Source organism: Haemaphysalis longicornis, unplaced genomic scaffold, assembly GCF_048455015.1.
Source record: "Haemaphysalis longicornis isolate Haplotype H1 unplaced genomic scaffold, Haemaphysalis longicornis Haplotype H1 scaffold_6, whole genome shotgun sequence".
NCBI lineage: Eukaryota > Metazoa > Arthropoda > Arachnida > Ixodida > Ixodidae > Haemaphysalis > Haemaphysalis longicornis.
Genome location: NW_027526407.1, coordinates 202825773 through 202845854, shown reverse-complemented (window position 1 = coordinate 202845854; position 20082 = coordinate 202825773). Strand labels below are relative to the sequence as shown.

General features: G+C 45.6%; 1 protein-coding gene across 1 annotated transcript in view; it reads right to left on the bottom strand.

Moving 5' to 3' along the window:
• Nucleotides 1–20082, bottom strand: part of LOC144142169 (arylsulfatase I-like) — a 52104-nt gene that overhangs the window by 4742 nt on the left and 27280 nt on the right. The window contains exons 5-9 of the mRNA XM_077673552.1: nt 17881–17991; nt 13909–14034; nt 12633–12756; nt 6010–6291; nt 624–1066 (exon numbers count right to left, since the gene is read on the bottom strand). Of these exons, the coding sequence (XP_077529678.1) occupies nt 624–1066; nt 6010–6291; nt 12633–12756; nt 13909–14034; nt 17881–17991 (1086 nt within the window). The remainder of the gene's footprint in view (nt 1–623; nt 1067–6009; nt 6292–12632; nt 12757–13908; nt 14035–17880; nt 17992–20082) is intronic.

Below are 20082 nucleotides of genomic sequence, written 5' to 3'. Positions count from 1 at the left end.
AGTTCCGCCTCTTTACACATGGACGTAATATAACACAGCATCCTAAATTTGAATGAAGAAAAAGTGTTGGAACTTATGGAGAGAATAATTTAGTTATGTCCGATAGTACGAAAATTTACCGGTTTTTTGATATTAAAAGTGTTAGAATTCTGGCAGAATTTTGCTGTTCGGTTACATCCTCATCCCAATATTACTACCATGTGGCCACTCATCATAAACTAGATGTGAAATGCCGGTTGGTAAAATCCAAGTTGACTAATGCAAAAGTGTTTTGCTTCTATTCTATAGTAGATGTAAGAAAAGTGTGCTGTTGTGAACTCGGTACAGCTTTATTGTGCATAACATAACTGTGAGTCACGCCAAACCTGATTGTCGTTCGGTTTGGTATTTGGTTCACGAAAGCTGTGCTAGAGTGAAGTTGTGGAACTCCTCATATGTTTCTTTTATCTTCGTTAAACGTTCTCTCAATGTCTGCAATGGAAGCTTTTGAAGATAAAGGCCGCCATGAAATGCGGGTGAACGAGGTTTTTCATTAAACCTATAAAGTGAATTCCACTCTACATGAACTTGCTGCCGGCCTGTCATAAGAAAAGCTTGGACATAAAATAGATTTGTGTGCTTACCGCGGGTCTTTTTTGAGCAAGGTTGCGGAGTTCGCAGGGATCTTGAGAGACATCGAACAGGTGATAGTAATGACCAGAATCAACGGTGGTGCTGCAGCTCTGTCTGCAAGATATTGTTGCATTCTTCCTAAAGAAGCAGCCTTCGCCGTTCATGGAACACTTTGTTGTATAGAAACGTGTTAGCACAGATGCTGCTTTGGACCCATGCACAAGGCGATTCAGGTCATTGTACGGGTAATTTCCAGCGGGAATCTTGTTATGTGCGTCCCATAGGTTCCCGCTTATGCCAACGATCAGCTTGAAGTCCTCGTAACGGAGCGCGGCTGTGCCAACAAAGTTGTCGATGTTGTGGAGGATCTCTGTGCGCGGTGAACGTCCACCTGTGGAGAGGGCCAGCCACATGTCCATGCCATCCAAAGAACCGAGTTCCGCAGTATCACCTCCTGTACAAATAAGTAACGTACATGAGGAATATTTTACTGGTTGGATGTCTCACAGGACGGTTTTATGTTGTTCTTCGACGTATGGGGAGTAATTGGAAGCAAAGGTGAAATATAGTAATTTCTTTAAAGACTTTCTCCAGAGTATACATGTTCTTCACTCCAATGGCTGCGGTAGCATACCAGTTGCACCTGAAGGGTGCACATTTGCTGCGTATCTCTAGCGGTGGTTTGGGAACGAGTGCGGCCCCTCTTTCAAAGAGTCCACCTAGACGGGGTTGAAGATGTTGCAGGCCCCAAACTTTTTTCGCTCATCAGTATAAAGGAATGTCACACGTCAACTTCAATATCGAACTACCCTCTAACTGTACCGGCTTCACGGTATGCTCTTGCCATGAGGGTCATTTTGCAGTACCTACGAAGGTACAGATACGGAGAGAAAATTGGCGGCATATCTGTTCACTTGGCTGCAAAATTTGTCAAAAGACCGTACTCTTCTACTGAAACTGGCACGCAAGTGCTTCGATTCGCGCAGCCGGCAGCCTCTCACTCTCCCCGAAGAATAAATAATGCTTAGGTTGATCATGCCAATTTTGTTTTTGTGCATCCGCAGTGCCTGCTTGTTCGCGATCTATTGCATCAATTCGTTACTATTGAACGTGGAGTACCGTCTCTATATCTTGGCTCAGGCACGAGCCCTTTTTGTATTTTAAGAGAAAACCGTGTTTTCAACGCTTTCTTTATTTACTATATTTAAACTCTAGTATATATTACTTCATATCACTGCTTGTGGGATGCTTTGTCTCAAATATGCCTAACGTTTCCTTATTATTCAATGATGTTGACAATTAAGAGGAATATTATCGGTGCTGGCTGTTTGAAAACGCTTTTCCCCTATCAACCACTTGTTCAGGAATTCATTTACCTTTTATCAGAAAAGTTAAAATGATAGGACAGTGAGACATTACATGTAGAAAAAGCAACATTTTCTATTTTCAGTAGGTTAAGAAATACTGCCGCTTTAAAGCTTTGTTTATTTCCGCAGCCGCCGTCTAAGCCGCCACGCCGCGGCATTTTCTTAATGATACCTGCGGCCTTTACCTTTGTAAATGGGTTTGATTAATGATACCTGCGGCCTTTACCTTTGTACAAATCAACTTTTATTTTCGGAGTCAATGCTCCCAGGCCCAGACCTGGTGAAAGTCCTGCGCCATCGAGGACTACCCAGCACCTCACCACAATTTGTCACGTAGGTTGGGACACAACGGTAAAGAATGAACTTTTATTTAAGGCGAACTTGTGCCCGAACAAGACGAGAGGAAACGAGCAAAGGTCCTTGCGTCTCGTTCGATCTCCGAGAACGACTGCCTGCGTTCGTGGCGTGATCACTTGCGTGATCTCCCCCTCGCAGTGCACGTGCGCTCGCGCCTCCGTTAGCGAACACAGACAAGCTCGCGCTCCCGGTGCCGAGTTTGCGCTGCCGGTTGCAGCCGGTTCTTGCGCGTGCAGCGCGGCCCACTTTGCGACATCTCCGAAAGCATGCGGCCGTCACGTACCACGAGGCACAAGGGATGGACAGACCCAAGACTTAAGGAGCTTCGCCCGTAAAAAAAATTACGGAGTGCACGTGCGCCCAAGCCTTGAATCTCTGCAAGTAGCACTTAGTAGCCACCACGTTACCGTTAGCGAGTGTGGTGCAAAGTTGTATTATTTTATCAATAAAAATACACCGTATCCTAGTGCTTTGGTGCTTTCATGACAATGCTTTTACTGAATTGGTGCGCGTTAGTTTCTGTAGTGTGCTTTACACAACTACAATATGGTGATCTTCTCAATGCTACTTATAAATGGTGGTTTTATAAAATACAAAGCCCCTGAACAGCCTCCCGGAACTGCATTTACATCTCACGATGAGGATGCAAAAGTCATCACATGTCACTAGTTGGTGGAAGGGAACTTTGCTGCGTGGATATACATATGATAATTACGATAATCACGCAAGTTACACAGACTACATGACAAAATTTTCGCCCTCTGACTTCTTCTGCACCGTGTTGTTACTGAAACACCGCATTGATTGTATAGCCTTTCTTTCAGTGAATTCTCTTATGTGTGTTTAGATACTCCTAAGTGTTGTTTAAATCGTCTCTGACCCATACTAAATTCCTCATCTGTTTTCCTTCGGCCGCCTTGGTCACAAACTGTCAACATGAATGACATATTTATATTTCACCCCTAATACGATTTCACTGCTTTGTCTGAAGGGCGTGTTTTTCGCGTTGACACATATCCGTTCTTTAGGTATATTATCATGTATCCTTGCCCTATGAACTCAACTTTCCGCCTGCAGTTCCTCCCATATCTTTTGCTGGTCTTCTCACGAATGTCTTGGTAAGATGTGGTCACCCGCGCAACATTTGTAATAGAAAAATCCCATTTATTCCTATCGCTGATTCTTCCAATAAACTTCCTTATTTACACACCGCACCTCCTTCTCAACCCCCCCATACCCCAACCCCAGACCCGGCGTTTAAATATTTTCAGTGAGTTGGCGTTGCTTGCACTACGCCCTTGAAACAGGAACATCGCACCGCTCCGAGTTTTGCCCATCCTTGTTACAAATTTCTAATGGCGTCCAAGAGCTGTACGTACATAGTTAAATACTCGTGCATCCTCACTTCTTCCTTCATTGAAGAAGTTTTCACCTAATTCTATCTTTTCTTTGTTCTTCGTATAAGGCCAGAAAAATGGCTTTATTTCACACCAGGTGTGTGCGCACTAGACGTTGATCGGAAAAATGTGATTCCTTTCTTAAACCAGCCCATTGACTCTGGTGTATGAAATCTCAGGGGCAGCCTATACGGTCAGCTAATACCTGTTATAAACCCATTGAACGAGATAGAGAGTAGGCTTGTGGGTCGGTAATAGGTAAAAAAATTGAAGTAGCTTTTGACCTTTTTTGGGCCACTGGTTGCTCTGTTTTGGTGACGCATACTGAGTGTATTTTTCCAAGGTTTCTTATAATCACGTCCCCCCAAGCTTTTCGTCGGTGTGCGGTACTCCGCCAGTTGAGTCTTTGTCCAAGTTAATTCTTTTCCGCACCTTTTCAACTTGTGTTTACTTGATCGTGGAACCTCGGCACTAAAGGTAGTCATTTACGGCTCCTCTACTGACGTTGGCGGTTTTGAAGTGGTCACGGAACCTTTCCACACTCTTTTATTCACGATGTTATTCATGGTACGGGTTCTATCTGAAGAATGAGCAAGGTTGATTTTTTGTTCTCACATTCCCAACTTTCCTTAACGTTTCGTTAGTCCTTGCTGTGTTGTTCACAATAATGCCACAGATCCCGATTATTTTATTGATGCCTGAAAACTGCCGGAAGTTTATTTTCTTTATTGTTTTAGGGGTGTTCACATTCTAGCACTTCTCATTCAGACGCTTTGTTTTCTAAGGTACTGTACCAGTTCTTGGTTTAATTTTAAGGTCTGCGCCCAGCGGTGGATATTTAAAATGAACGACATTCTCAATCGGCATGCTGAGATCAGTATCCCCAATCCACACACCTTATAATATTGCCGCGAACCATGCCTTCGGTTGGTTTTTTTGTTTACGTTTCGTTTTTACTGCCCGGCCGCGCCCACCTGTGTTATCACTGTCCCAAGAGAAATCCGTGTTCCATTATTTTATTTTTATGCCGCACGCGTTATCTCATTCCCATAAGGATAGCGTTTCGCTCTAACTTCACCAGCCTAGATTAATCAACGATTATTAATCTTCTTTGATCTACAATGTTCTGGATGTATATCGACGGTTCTAGAAACAGTAACGTTGAAAGATAAAAGTGTGCACAGAAGACGCCGCGATATTCGAGTCGCCGACGCTCGCTTGCGCACGTCACTTTGTTGACTGCTGGTGCACCGCCTGTATATTGTTTAGGTTGTTAGGGGAGCACGAGTTCGTTCTAATAAACTTGTTTTCCTTGAAGACAAGTGCGTCGTCTCTGCCTTTGTGACAATATGTAAAGTTTTTGGTTACGAAAGCTACAAAGAAGGTGAGATTTCATTCGAAGTATGGTTTGTAAGCTTTTGGCTATATTCTGTTGGTGCAAGGACTGTAATAAAACATGTTGGGCCAAGTAAAGCCTGATAATCGTTGCGAGAACTTCATGGACCCAAATGCCGAGCACACTGAAGACACGCGTCTTTTACTTTTTTGTGTTGTGGTACAACTTAAACATGGGAACGAATCAGTTCTCACGGCATTTGTGCAAGAGTGGATACATCTGAACATGCATGGTTGTCCCCCAACTAAGTTAAAGAGCGCTACAACAGTTTTTTTATCTTTTACTAAATCCGATATGGTTTCAGAAATTAGTCGACAAGTGCCTCTACAATTCAGAATAGGTTGTCACAAAGGACCTGAGACATAATTACTGCTCACCAGATGACGTAATAAATACCCAAACAATTTTTATTACTTTCTTAGTATGAGCATTGCTCACCCGGTCAAGCGATGCCACTCGGCTATGTAGCGGCTATTGGCAGGCTTCCTTTAGGTTATAGCAACGATGCACTGGATAAGCGTATAATAAAAACTGCACCAAAAGCAAATCAGAAACTTGAAAGTGCATCTCCTGGGTGAGGAAATCCCGCAGTGACGCTCTCTACCGAAGATTATTATAGCTTTCGCAGTGCCTTCAGGAAGGAAGAAAGGACTCAAAGTTCTTGTTCGTAATCTTGCAGTGATTATTTAAACATAAAGCTCGATGCTCTTACTTAGTGTTGTGATAATTAGAATGGGTATTTTAGAATAGGTATTATTAGTATGGTAACTAATTAGAATGATTTTGAAAACACCATTACCGCTTCATCCTTCTCTTTCGGTATAAACACATCGCCAATTTTTTTTCGTTTAGGCCCAGAACTGAAGGAAAGCCTCCTTACCGGCTGACGTGTACAGCGTTGGAAGCCAGTCCGTGATGTGCATCATCTGCTGGGAAACCCTCCTGCGTTTCAGCAGACGCGGACTCCAAACAAAAGCCGCTGCGCGCACGGCGCCTTCCCAAAGGGTACCTTTGATTCCACGAAGAGGCCAGTTGTACCCGGCGGCAGGAGGACTACCGCCATTATCACTGGAGAACACGATCAAAGTGTCTTGCAGCATGGAAGCTCTTTCTAACGCTTCCATGAGTCTACCAATTGACTCGTCGAGGGCGTCCACCATGCCTACAAAAAAGCAACGTCTATGTTGTGGGGTCTCGCGGCTCATTGCAAAACCATAAAACCAAATTCAACCTTGTAGAGCTTGCTAGAAGTAGAATTTCGGAGCTTACTCGGCGCTGGTCAAGCAACCAAATACGTTTGAAACGGAAAAACTGCAAGAAATACTACTTTGGAAATTCACTCTACAGTGAGGTATAATAGGCCGGCAACATAATACTTTGATCAATGCGGTAAGTACGCCTTAGCGCCTTTCGCTGCTTAGCGAAAATAGAGGCCCCTCAAATGTATCCCTAGCCTTGTTTCGTTGCGTTGATTTGGGTTGGCACTCACAAAGCGCAAAAACAAGATTCTGTTACCAAAGCACGAGAACGCGTTTTCTATTCCCGGACGTGGCGGCCGCTTCATGATTGAGGCGAAAAGCGGAAACGGCCCTCTGTACGAGATTTTGGCGCACGTTAAAGATCCCCATGTGGTCAAATTTAATGCGGAGCCCTCCACTACGGTGCGCCTCATTGCCTGCGTCACTTCGGCATGTTAAACCATAGAATCAATCAATCAATCAATCACAGAGATCTCACTGTAAACTTTCCAAACATTCGCCACGGTTTAACATGTTTTGTTCAATATCACAATATCTTGTTTGAAGTTTATATGAATATGATATCTTTTGATCAGAGAAACTTTAATTTCCATGCATGGTTCCTAGAGTGAAAAGAAAATGCGATGTGGGGTTGAGTGAGCACCGCCTTTAGCAACGCACCATTTTATGCGGTGAAAAAGATTTGCCTTTTTTTACACAAAAACGTCCGCCGCGCTGCAAAGACTTCCGCCTTAGAGCCTTGCAATCTTGTACAGAGATTAAAATTCTTGCTTGTTGTGACGTTTGCGTATGATTGAGAACAAGCGAAAGTTGTATTTAGCTAAAAAAATACTCTTACAAAATGGCGGTGGGCGGTGTGAAAAAAAGTGCTCCACCCAGTCACTGGAACCTTTTAATGTCCGCTAATATTCAAGTACACTGGTAATGACACTTGCGTCCGTATCCGCCAAACGCACAATGCAATGAAACATAATCTTAAGATAGTTGTTTTATTTTTTTGTAGTACATACTGCCAGCAACATGTTGGCAAAGAAAGGAATGGTGCATTGTGGTTACTTGAAGTGGTATAACACACTATAAAAAGCAACGACAATCTACGGCACATAAGACTCAAATTGGCCTCGTGCCTGCACGCTTAGAAGCAAATGACGCGAAAGACGACATATCGGCAGTCCCTCTCACCTACCTGAAATTATACTCTCCCCTGCCAATCTTTCACGCTGGGCCCCTCCTGTTTCTGCCCCCTAATTGAAACAGTACAGGTGTGTTAAATTGAATTCAATTCTACCGCGTTTGCACTGATGGCGCGCTATCTTTTGGAACATTTTGTTACTGTTGGGCATAGAGATTTGGTCACGAGCTCCAGCATTGCGTTCGACCGTGTTACGTATTTTGTGTGTAAACATTGTTTTTACGGGTTTCTGGCGTTTGCTCTCTAACGCTCTTCGACTTGCCCAAACCAAAGCAGGCCGCGCGCTCTTTGGAAATATTCAATGGTTATACCCCGACCAGACGTACCTGGTCACCATCCCCGACACTTGGCGCCAGTCCATTTTTGTGCTCCCCATTTCCAGAAATATGCACCCGGATCTCCACCCTGGTCGTAGAGAAGCCCGTAGAAAAGTCCACGAAAAACTTTACAGCAGCCGATCCGACGTAATTTACACAGATGCGGGCAGTTACCCAGTTAACCAAACTATGGTGGCAGTGGTAACATCTAAGAACGCCCTCATGACCACCGCTTCAATTCGGACAACTTCCTCCCTGGACGCTGAAGAATTAGCTATTGCGCTCGCCCTTAACCAAACCACCTCCAAGATTATATTGACGGATTCGCAAGCCGCCTGCCGCAGGCTCTTGTCGGGACGGGTGGCCCCCGCCACATGCCGACTTCCGCCTACCCGTCCGGTGGACATTGTGTGGACTCCCGCCCACTCTGCACTGACGGGCGAAAATTTTGCTCATCAACAGGCTCGAGACGTCACTCACCGAGCCGCTGAGACCGGGGCTGTTTCCGCACCTCTCCTCACCTACCAAGAAATCACGCAATACTACAGAACCACGAGGCCGACGTTCCCCAGTCCTCACACACCTTTCAACAAAAGTCAAGAAACCACACCCAGACAAATTCAAGGAGGTACTTTTCCCCACCCCATCCGTATGCATTTACTCTTTCCCACACAGTACTCTGATAAGTGTAAATTCTGCCACGAACCAGGAACTCTGACACACATATTATTCGACTGCACAAAAAACTCGGACCTTGCGTCCCTGAACCCGTCCCCTTCCCCTGAGCAGTGGTACATACTGCTGTCCAGCTGTCGACCTGAGGACCTGCTTTTGCTTGTGGTCAGGGCTATGGCAGCCTGGACAGCACATGGGCTCCTGGACTGAGGAAGCACTCTCGCATTATTGCGTAATAAAGTTGTCTCTCTCTCTCTCTCTCTCTCTCTCTCTCTCAAAAATTACGTCCTCGACTATTTTTACTTAAGAGAGCGGTACATGCATAAGCTATGTTTTTGTGTTTTGCTTCAAATAAGCCTTCTTTCTTTTCTTTTGCATTACAATGTAGACTAGTATCAAGCATACAAACAGATTTAGTAGTTTCGGAATGTTTGCCTCAGGTGTTCTTCAAACTTTTTAACAGGCAACTGAAACGAGGCACTGACAGACAGAATGACAGAACAGACCAACAGGCTAACAGCTGACATACAGGCGAAAATATTTGCGTGTAAATATCCGAAGGAATACTATTGTGTTTTTAATATCGACAAAACCGGTCATAATAACAGGACTGCGCGAAACATGTACTATACTTGGGCCACCAGACTGCAACCGATGTGAATTCAACATACAATTGAGCGCCATGACACATCCCTAACCCGTACAGCACAATAAATATATTAATTGGAATCCCGTACACTCGCCCCGGCAGTGTTTAGTAAATGTAGGCAGCGACGTCTGAACTGGGTGTGTCTGTACATGCATTTTTTGCTGCATCATGCGGAAGTGTATTCAAACCAGACAATCGCTTGCGGAGGAAAAGAATATCGAAGAGAACTTGTTTGCGTATGGGGCTATAAAATAGTTTTGGTATGCGTATTCCTTGTTTATTGCGATTTATTATTCTCCTGCATTGAAGTTTAATTCAAATTGAATTGAATTGTTGAAATGAAAGGCTTCAATTACTATAATATACTGCAACTGTAAGCTGTGTAACGTTCTTCCGGACTCTAATGCAGGAAGGATAGGCGTGTCGCAGAGTTTAGTTTCTGAAGCGTGTCTTCCGTATGCGGGTAAATAAGTCAAAAGTAATTGTGTTGGCTTTGGTCAAGGCTGTTTCTTTTCGGTTGTGGTGTGAGTATTACAAACAACGTTTGCATATTTGAAGTAGGGCGCCATTGACGTATACAAGTTTGTTCTTTGGTTTTTGTATATTTATGCGACCGAATTGAAGACAGGCAATTGCATTGTTACAATTTATTGCGTGAAAAATTATTTCAACTTCCTTTGCACAGACATTAACTGGCTTCCTTAATCTCCTTAATATGGCTTTTGTGCAAACGGATGCTTATTCGTTATAGGACTACAGCTCTGGGTGAGACTGCTCCAGAAAAGTTTAGGTCTGTATTGATACGTGAAGAAGTTTCCAATAATCATACTGGTAATTTTTGCTGCTCAAGAAAGGTGACAGGTAATAATAACAAGACCGTATCTTTTTGTCTTGCAATAACGACATCATGTGACTAAAACTATAATGCCTACAAGAAACTTCGGGGAAAGTGAGAAGGTGCAAGTCGCAGCAACAATTTATTGTAAACTAGAGTGAACTGCTTTTTTCTGTGGACAGCATTAGTTTTATAGTGGTTTCAAGCGTCACTGCAAATCCAAAGCTTTGCAACTGTAATGTCCACAGAAACTTAGAAAAATAGAGAATGTGCGATTTGGAGAAAAAATTTATTGTAAATTCTAGTGAACTGATTTGTGCGCTCGACATCCAAAGCCTTTTTTTTGCCATCAGGCGTTTTCCAGGAGAGTTGTTTAGGCATTAGTTCCGCCATAAAGCATGCCAGAAAAATTACAAAGAAAAAAGATCAAGCGCAATTGACCGTGCGCCTCGTGAGGAACAGCCGGCGTCGGCATGCTACACCTCCGAGAACACTCTTCCCAGCATACGTGGCGGAACCTGTCGCGTGCTCTTCTACTCGCGAGTTCACGTGCTTCATGCGGGAAATGTGGAGAGTTCGCGCTACAGACTCCAAGTTTGCAAACCCGGTTGCCGTGGGTTTTAGCTAACGTGTTGATGTAGTCCACTTTGGGAGATATGTGAAAGGCTGCGGCCAGAAAGATCCGGGCCCGACAGTAATGGAGAACTTTCCGGCGCAAGTTGGTAAATCCACCCGAGGTGCGACAGCCGGGTCTCCGACGAAGGAAGAGGGGACGCCAGTTCCGCTGTTTCTCTGTCGTTGCAGCACTAAAGCCAGCTGTGCCAACTTTTGTAGAGTGCAGTTTACATAAACGTGCATATTGAATCACCAGCAGGCGTGGAATTGAATGTGACTTTTGAAACGGATTGTCATTTACCGGTTGATTCAAAAGTTGCCTAGCTGCACCAATTGTGCCTTAAGCTGCTAAATTCATGACGTCAGATATTTGTGTATCGCATCTCCGCCTTCATTGCCCACAATACAAGTAATGGATAGATAGACAGGATTTTATTTGGTTCCAGTAAACAACCGATGGGCCTACTAGACCGTAAAGCTCGTCTTGTTGAACACTGGAGAAAGAAAATAAAAAATATCGCACCCCTCAGTGAAACGATGACGGTTGTTGAAAGCGAAGCTTTCTTTTGATGCTTTTCTTAGTCGAGCAATCCTACACTGCGAGTATGTGCTGCTCTCAAGCTATCCACCAGTTTTCTAGTGTAGAGCACTTTTTTATAATTACCGCGGCAACTCTCCAGTATCACCTTTGTAGGCCTGACGTTTGGGTTAAGGGTCTACGGCATGAATCGCTACCGGCTGCTTGGTGTAGGCTAAGTACTTTTTTGAGTAGGTGCTAGTTCAAGGTGTTAAACAAGAAACTTTTATGACTGGTATAACGTCCCGAACCTGGAAATGCGAAGTAATACCTATCCTCCTTCGGCTAAGCCTTGCCGCATGTGTAGCAACGTTATTTTCATCACACCACGAGCTGTGAGTAACAGCTGTCGATATTCACCTCAGACTGGGACTTTAGGCCTATATGCGTTGGCCGTCACGCTCTTGCGTCACGACCTCCCTCTGCTGCTCATCAACGTTCCGAATATCGCCTAGCGGAGCTGTTGCCAAGCTTCGCAACGAAGTGTAATAATTTTGCTACACTTCACCCGCGATCATCATCAATGTCAGGGAAAGCTCGACATCCTGCAGTGCGTTTTCGAGTACGTACGCCATCAGTAAGACGCAGAAAGCTTTGCTTTAAAACACAAGATAGAAAATATAATTCTACAATTTACAAATATACATTTACATTTCAGTCACAAAACAGCAAATTCGGCTATAAAAATAACAAGAGGGTATGAATCAATTGCCACTGCAAAAACCGTCATTCGCTACAGACATGGAACTGTAAGTTTCTTTTAGATGAGTCATTGGAGAGGGTATAGGGATGTCAGCTTTTTAAAAAAGGTATTCGACCACTTAAAGGATTATCCAGATGGGGCGCGTGACTGTAACGCAACTGTAACAAATCTCATAACAAGCAGCGCATCACAATTCTTTCATCGGAGCATTAACACCAATAATAATTTCGGTCAAAGAATACAAGACCTACATCTGAAGCGTTTCAAAGCGTCACAGGAAAAGACATCATTCTTACAAACCCAAAAATAAAGTGAAATGTTGATCAGTACTTGGAAATTGCATAAATGTGCGCAGCAATTTCCACGGTGTTACTTTGTGACATTTTTTCTGAAGAAATATTGTTTACTTCTGTTGTAATCACTGCCGGTGGCATAGTAAAGTGACATTATCAGTGCAAATGCAAACGTCAATGCAACGGGGACAACTCGGGGGCCGGATAAGTTGTGTAAGTAAACTGAAAAAATTCGATTTTATGACATGGGTGGAACACGTGTGTTTAGTGACGAAGCAGTTCAAACCACCCACTATTTCATCCTGTTTTTATAAACATCCAAGCTTTTAACACTTTGCATATAGAGAGAAATTGTTACACCAACATGAAAGGAACGAAGCCCACTCACCGGCGTAAGCCCTCCTCTTTTCATCTCTAATGTAGAAAAACTTGTCGATGTTTTTCCGTGGAGCAGCGGGTGTCTTACCTGGGACCCCGTGCGTCGCTTGGTGGGCTAACAGCAGAAACAGTGGCTGCGTGGAGGAGTAAGGTTTTTTGCTTGAAAAAACGGCGCAAACTGATTGGTACTTCAAACTGTAAAAAACAATGTTTAGTGCAGAAAAAAATCTCAGTCCCAAAATCGCAATGATCACAGTTTATTTTTTCACATCAAAGCCCGAATAAATAAACTGCTTTTTGCGCTGCGGAGAAACCTGTTCAGGAAAGTGCAATACAAGCAACGACGCCGTCAGGGCCAACCCTAGGAGAGCTCCACTCTTTAAAGTGGTCATTCTGCTGGGTTTTGGGAATTATCCCTGTGCTCTGCGTCTAAGCTATCGGAGATCCGGAGACATAAGCCAATGTTATTTAGCTTAATGGCGCAACCATCCACCATCAAAAAATCACATTGGCAGTGCAGCTCCAGGTCCAGAAGTGATAGATTATCTTCGGTTTCTTACAAAGCTCAAAAGATAAGACCTTTTAAGTCGTGATTTTCGTGCGTCATGATGTCCTGAAAAAAAAACGCCTGATATACGCTGTAGCTGTCGTGTATCTCTTCGTGTGTCTTCCGCAGCTAATGGCAATAGCCGTGGTCCTCATGGTTAATACGTTTAACAGCCTTTCTAGAACTCTATGCTCGGACGCTCCCTCGTATGCTTGTGAGTGCAAGTTATTTATTGGTATAGAAAGTGGAAAATAAGTGGACTGGGGATATTTTAAACTCATTTTGGAGCTCACCAGTATACAACCAGCATGGGGGAAGGGAGAGGGGAGTGAAAGGCGGTAGGTGAGAACAAATGGGCACAAAAAAAGAGGGAGAGAAAGAAAGAGATAATGAGCGCGTACGGCTGACCTGCTGGCATTGGGATACAGCCGTTGTATAAGGTTCACCTTTTCGAGGAAGGCCAGGACAAATAGGAAGGCAGGAAGCCAGAATGGAGTTGGAGCCCGTCGGGAAAACCAGGTCCTTTAGGGTGTGTCACTCACTAACGCACATACGTTTAGCATTTATGACAATAAATTCTGCATGTAGAACCCGTTTTTTATTGTGTAGAGTCTGTTGTTCTGATAATTCCGTTTGTTTCTATAAATAACCCCTGTGACGACATTGTGTGTATTGACACCGCATGCAGTGAAACGTAACCGGCCGATTAGAAGTACTCGTAATAGCGCAATTTCCTCACCTTTGAAGTGTTTCTGTTCGCTATGATGTGTTCGGCTCGCTCTTCGAAAAGCGTTGTCAGGTATCGGCCACGTACAGATGCCAATGGTTGATCGTTTTCCCAGAAGTCGAGTCCACGGTGGCCCCCCTGCACACCCATAAGAGCATTTTCATGGGCGTGAAAATATGATATAGCGCTAAACAAGCCAGGTTAATCAGGTACCAGCCGGTGATGCTGACCGTGTTCGTATTGCAACACCATTGTGTGAATGTTTAGTAATGTGCAGAATTTTTGAAGGAATTTGTGTAGTCACACGACTGTGTGCTAGTAATTCAGTGAGGTTCTCCAAAGTTTACGCTCACAGTTTTCATTGTAGAGGTGAAGCGACAATTTTTAGATAAAAGTGTTTGAAATTTCTTCATACGGTGCAGAGAGTAGTGACAAATGGTGGCCGATAACTTGCTGTATATAACGCATAAGCTACATGTGAGTATAATGACGTGCTAGGACCAGCCAACAACGCAAAAAACAGAAGTTTAGGCCAAGCATATAGAAAATTGGCTGCTGCCCTTTTAACGTTCTTGCATATTCATAACATAACGTGATGAGTAAAGACATCAGCCACCCTTTCTTAGGTCCACTACAACGTAGCACAAGTGCTGGACCCTCTTTACAGGGACTCTAAAGGCTGAACAAAGTTTTACTTAAACTGAAACATCGTACGTTTCGTAGCTCTGTTGCCTTTTGTTCGACGAACAAAGATGCGTAATTTGCTCAGAAATAAAAAAATATAGCTTGAATTTCTGTATCCCAGTTCCTTTTCGTTCTTCCATCACGTACCCATTGCGCCATAAAGTCGGAGCGGGGCACCGGTGTGGTATAGATCCGGAACTGTGGGTGCTTCACGCTCTCTCGATGGCAACGGTAACTTTTAATTTTCTAAGCCATGACCGACTATGACAACGTTTGTCTGGTAGAAGACGCTGGCTTGGGTTTTTAGGATTTGTCACTGATGGAACGAGAAATGCTTTGAAGTGCTGGAGCGGCCGGTGTCCCCGCCTACACCGGCCAATCCTACCCCGTCGAGCGTGGCCATCAGCAAAGCCTTTTAGATGCAGAGCATCTGATTCACTCGCCTTGTCCCTCCGGTGTCGTCGTCGTTGTCTTCGTCGTCATCGTCGTCGTCGGCGTTGTCCACCCCTCCCCCATTCTCCTCACCGCGCCAGCTGCGCTCTCCGCCGCTCACCCCCTCTCCTCTCCGATAGCGAACACTCTCTCGCGAGGGGCATTGGATAGGATTCGATTGGATTGGATTGGATTGGATTGGATTGGATTGGATTGGCTTGGCTTGGCTTGGCTTGGCTTGGCTTGGATTCGATTTGGATTGGATTGGATTAAAGTGGATTGTGTTGGATTGTGTTTCGTCACAGCCGCGGCACGTTGCGTCATAGCCGCGGCAGACGCGCTGGGGCCAGCGCATGTGCAGTACTCTCTCTTCCGCGGTTTCCTCTCTTCGGGCGCGCTGCGCATATAACCAGTGTGCCATTCTCCGGCGAAGCAACATCCACGCTTGGCTCAAACGCCTAGAGTCCACGCCGCTTTACAAGTACGGCCACGTCGTCATCGACTGGGACCGGCTTACGCAGTTCCCTCAACGCTATGCGCGCTATAAAACGCGGTCCCTTCGCCGCTCCGCCTATGCGTCGCATCTACACAGGGGTTCCCGCGAGGGGAGGTGGGAGTTTTTCTGTAGCGACAACCACCGTTTTAAATGTCTTGCAAGCGCGACTGCCCGGCGCACTGTTGAGGCGGCCGCCTTCAATTCCCCTTGTCGCTATCATGGCAATCTCATATTGCTTCTGTCTCTCGAACGTAGCTCAAAATAAGCACTCTCTTCACGGCAGCCGTGTCGAGTAGTCCTCTGGGGCCGTCGTCTCCCGGGCCTAAACATAAAACGAAATGTAGAGCCAAGCAACACACGCATTTATGTGATGTTTATCTTCAGCGGGTCACGCCGAACATAAGATAACTAGGTCGGATCGGTCGGATAAACACTTGCAGTAAGTACCCTGTACCGTTTACGAGCGATAAGTTTCCAAACGGCTCCAGGCACTCTTTATCGATAGCGATATCCGCGCACGGAGACCGACCGGCGGATCGCTTAACCACATGTAGTTTCTGCAGCTTCCTGCCGGCTACTCCCGAGCTTGCAGAAGCTCGGGAGTAGCCGTAGTAGGTTAATGACGTCGCTAATTGCGAACCAATGCTTGTTCCAAAACGAAAGTGAAACCATGGTGGTCTAGTGAAGCGTGAGGAAAGCAGCCTGTCTCGCAAATGATCAAAGCTTTAGCCTGTTTTTAAATGCAGAGCATTTCTTAGCCTCGCCTCTTCCTGCGTCGGACACCGTCCACAGCTCCGCGTCCGCAGCAGGTTCGCCTCTCCTCCTTCCCTCCTCTCTCTCAACAGCAGCTGGCGCGCGCATGCGTCATAGTCAGCCCGTTCGCTCCGTCGCGGTCTCGGCGTAACAGGTGCGTGATAGCAGCGCGGTTGGGCGTGGAAGGGCGCGCTGCTTGCGCATGCGCACTCTCCCCCCCGTACTGTTCTCCCTCTACTGCGCGCGCTGCAAATATAAAGCGGCTAGCGGTCGCTCGTGCTTCAGTCACTGCGTTGCTCCTTCCTTCCTTGGTTGACGCTCGCTCCACCCTAACGCGACTTTACTCTCCGCTCTCTACCCCAAACCAACACCAACGCAACTACGACCAAACTACCCACCCTAACGCCACTTTACGCGGCGTTAATGACCCCCAATGCACTGCATTTACTCGTATTCCCCTGGCGGGAAGGCGCGGGAATTTTTTATTACATTTGCTCAAGAAAAGCATTTATTTACATATATTAACAGGAAAGCTGTTCACCGTGAGGAAAGCCGCCTGTCTCGCAAAGTATCAAAGCTTTAGCCTGTTTTTTCTATTACATTTGCTCAAGGAAAGCATTTATTTACATATATTAACAGGAAAGCTGTTCACCGTGAGGAAAGCAGCCTGTCTCGCAAAGTATCAAAGCTTTAGCCTGTTTTTTCTATTACATTTGCTCAAGGAAAGCATTTATTTACATATATTAACAGGAAAGCTGTTCACCAAATCGTACTTATTCTTGCCGGCAGTTAAAAATACCGAAAAATCTCGGAGCTCGCGGAAGTGAGCGCGCGGGCTGCGCGGCTGCCTCTCGGCAGGTGAATTGCTAGCGCTCGTGTTTGCTAGCCTCGCGGCGACGGCCCTGTGTGGCCGGCGTGCGTTTGTTAGCCCAAGCATACCCACTTAAAAGAATAGGCCAGGGTATGCAGGAAACAAACTCCAGCGTCCGCCGGAATCATAGCAACACTTGCTCGGAACGAGAACGACCTGTCATAGCGTACACCCCCGCCCCCACCCCCAAAGGTAATGTCCAAGGATAATCACTTCGAATAGAATGAACGGAGCTCACAATAACGCCAACAACGACGGAGTAACGGCCGTTGCGGCAGCAAAGAAGAAACAAATCGGCTGCAATCGTGGATTCTAAACTTGCGTGAAGGTTGTGAAGGTTGCGTTCAGCCTCGCTACCTTCATGTCTTGGAATTTTTCATTCGCTCAACCACTTCGTAACTGTGTATTTCAAGAAAACACTTATAGAAGCTTATCCAAGGTGCTCTCGCCATTCTTACCCTTTGTGACGTGACAAACCGTAGTACCCAAAGGCTTACAGGGCGTGGACACCTGTTTCTACGTTTCTGGCACTTTCTCCCCCGTTAAACACTGCCGGTTGCGAGAGTGGAGTTTTTGTATTCTCGGCATCGTAGCCACCGATATAGGCCAACTTGTTTCCAATCTTTAGTGTCCGTTTAAAAGGTGGGAATACTTCTGACACAACATTACTAAAGCTACGTTCAGGTGAAATGTTTTTTCCGAAACGCCTCATTTGGTGATACCCCAAATGCGATTCACGTGTACTTACCAATTCCATTTCGTGTGTATAGTAATCAACAGGTCCAATGTAGGTTCCATAGAATGTATCGAAGCCCCGGTGGGTAGGGGTGTGGTTGACAGTGTAATGTCCTATGCCCCACTGAAAAGAGGGAAAATCCTGTTAGCAGCGTTTTTTATTTCAGTGGGAAAAAGCACGCGTCTCACGCAGGAAACAAACTCCAGCGTCCGCCGGAATCATAGCAACACTTGCTCGGAACGAGAACGACACGTCATAGCGTACACCCCCGCCCCCACCCCCAAAGGTAATGTCCAAGGATAATCACTTCGAATAGAATGAACGGAGCTAACAATAACGCCAACAACGACGGAGTAACGGCCGTTGCGGCCGTTGCGGCAAAGCACTCAAGCGAAACCTTAAAACACATATTCTTACCGCATAAGCAGTTAACGCAGTACCCGTCGTAGATATAGCCACGTACATGAAAGCACCTCATCAGACAAGGAATATGATTGCTGTTACTGGCCCTGTTATTACAAACGAGTAGGAGTAGCAGAATGGGAACACTGTATTGCACGCATTAGTACAGGGCTCACGTACGCAGGAGAGAGAGCAACGCTTCATATACGGTCAGAATAAAGTCTGGAAACATATGAAAGGGGGTCAGGAACGTATTCTTTATCTTCTGTTGCAATACCCACGTGAACCTCTCAGGACCCGTGTATTACGAGCGGCAGAATTCTTATATGATTGCCGGAGTCTTTCATCGCTTTTCGGTAAGTATGTTTGGGAATACTCTTCCTTGCGGGATGGAAAAAAATTTGCCTGAAATCCTGCTGGTTTGCTTTCAACGTTCGCAAAAACAATCATAGTTGCCTGCGTAAATGACAAGTAACTGCCTTTCCTTTCTCTCCGTCCGAACAATGCTTCTTTTCCTCTCCCATTTGTCTCGCACCTAATGAATGCTTTTCAGGCTATGCAAAGATAATTGTAACTTTCCGCTTTCTAGATGGGGACGGCCGTCTCTTGGCAGAGCGACGCGTGCATAACTTTGCCTGTCACGTCAGTCGCCTTCTAATGACAGCAGTTGAGACACCTGAGTCGTAACCGCCGCAGCGCGCCGCACCAGAAGATCAGCGGAGAAACTACGCGCCCTAGGGTCCTTAAGCATTGAGGCGTCGGACCACCATCTTTCGAAGCCCGGACAAACAATGTAAATTGGTCCGTACAGTTTTCGTGAAGTGGCACTGCCCAGCAGACGGTACTCAGGCCGGCAGCACGTCCGAAGGATAGCGAGCGGTGAAGGAAAAGGGCGAGTAACGGAGAAATGGCTGTTTCACCGTTTTCTGCTGCCGCCATTGCGAATAATATAAGGCGACGTTAGTTTGAAGGTGCTGCTTCTATTTGTTCTTTTCTTTTTGCTTACATTGGAACTGCTCGTGCGGAATCTTTATACTTGTTTGAGTTTATCTCCCTCTCATTTGCGTTGTTAATGCGTAGTTTTTAGGGGCGAAGTTCCTTAGGGGCTGCGGATGTTGGCGTCTCCTCTCGTCATTGTAATCTTCGTCTTATGTAGTCACGGTGCTTAAACACCAGGCGCTCGTTTACGCCTCGTACTTGAACGATTCGTAACGGGTACTGAAAAAGAGCACCGGGACACTTGTTTACGCCTCGTGCTGAAGTGCTTCCTATCACGTGATAAAAACACTGGGACACTCGTTTACGCCTCGCGTTAGAGAGCTTAAGGCTTGAAAGACACGAGACTTTTACAGCAAAGCTGTATACCTCCACTCCCGCAAAAATTTCATCTCCGCTGGCGAAAACGCCAAGGTGCTAAGAATACACTTACACACTGCATGCTTCGCCCCCCTCCAGGTTTCACAGTAATGGAGATAGCCCGGGACTTTTGCCTATTCTGAAACCTATTACAATTTTATTTTAAGAGGCCTGGTACTATTGGTTATGTACTCGTATTTTGCCTCCTACACCCACGGTTTCCTTTCCGTTGGATAATGTAACATTTTGTACCACATAAGAGCAGCCTGACTTGTTTGGGACTTCCTCACTATATATACTGCACGCTTCAGTTACATACATACCGACACTTAGACGCACAGCCAGCTAGCCAGCCAGCCAGCCAGGCAGCCAGAAAGACAGACAGACAGTCAGACAGACAGAACGACAGCAGACAGACAGAGAGACACAGAATCAGACGGACAGACAGACAGACAG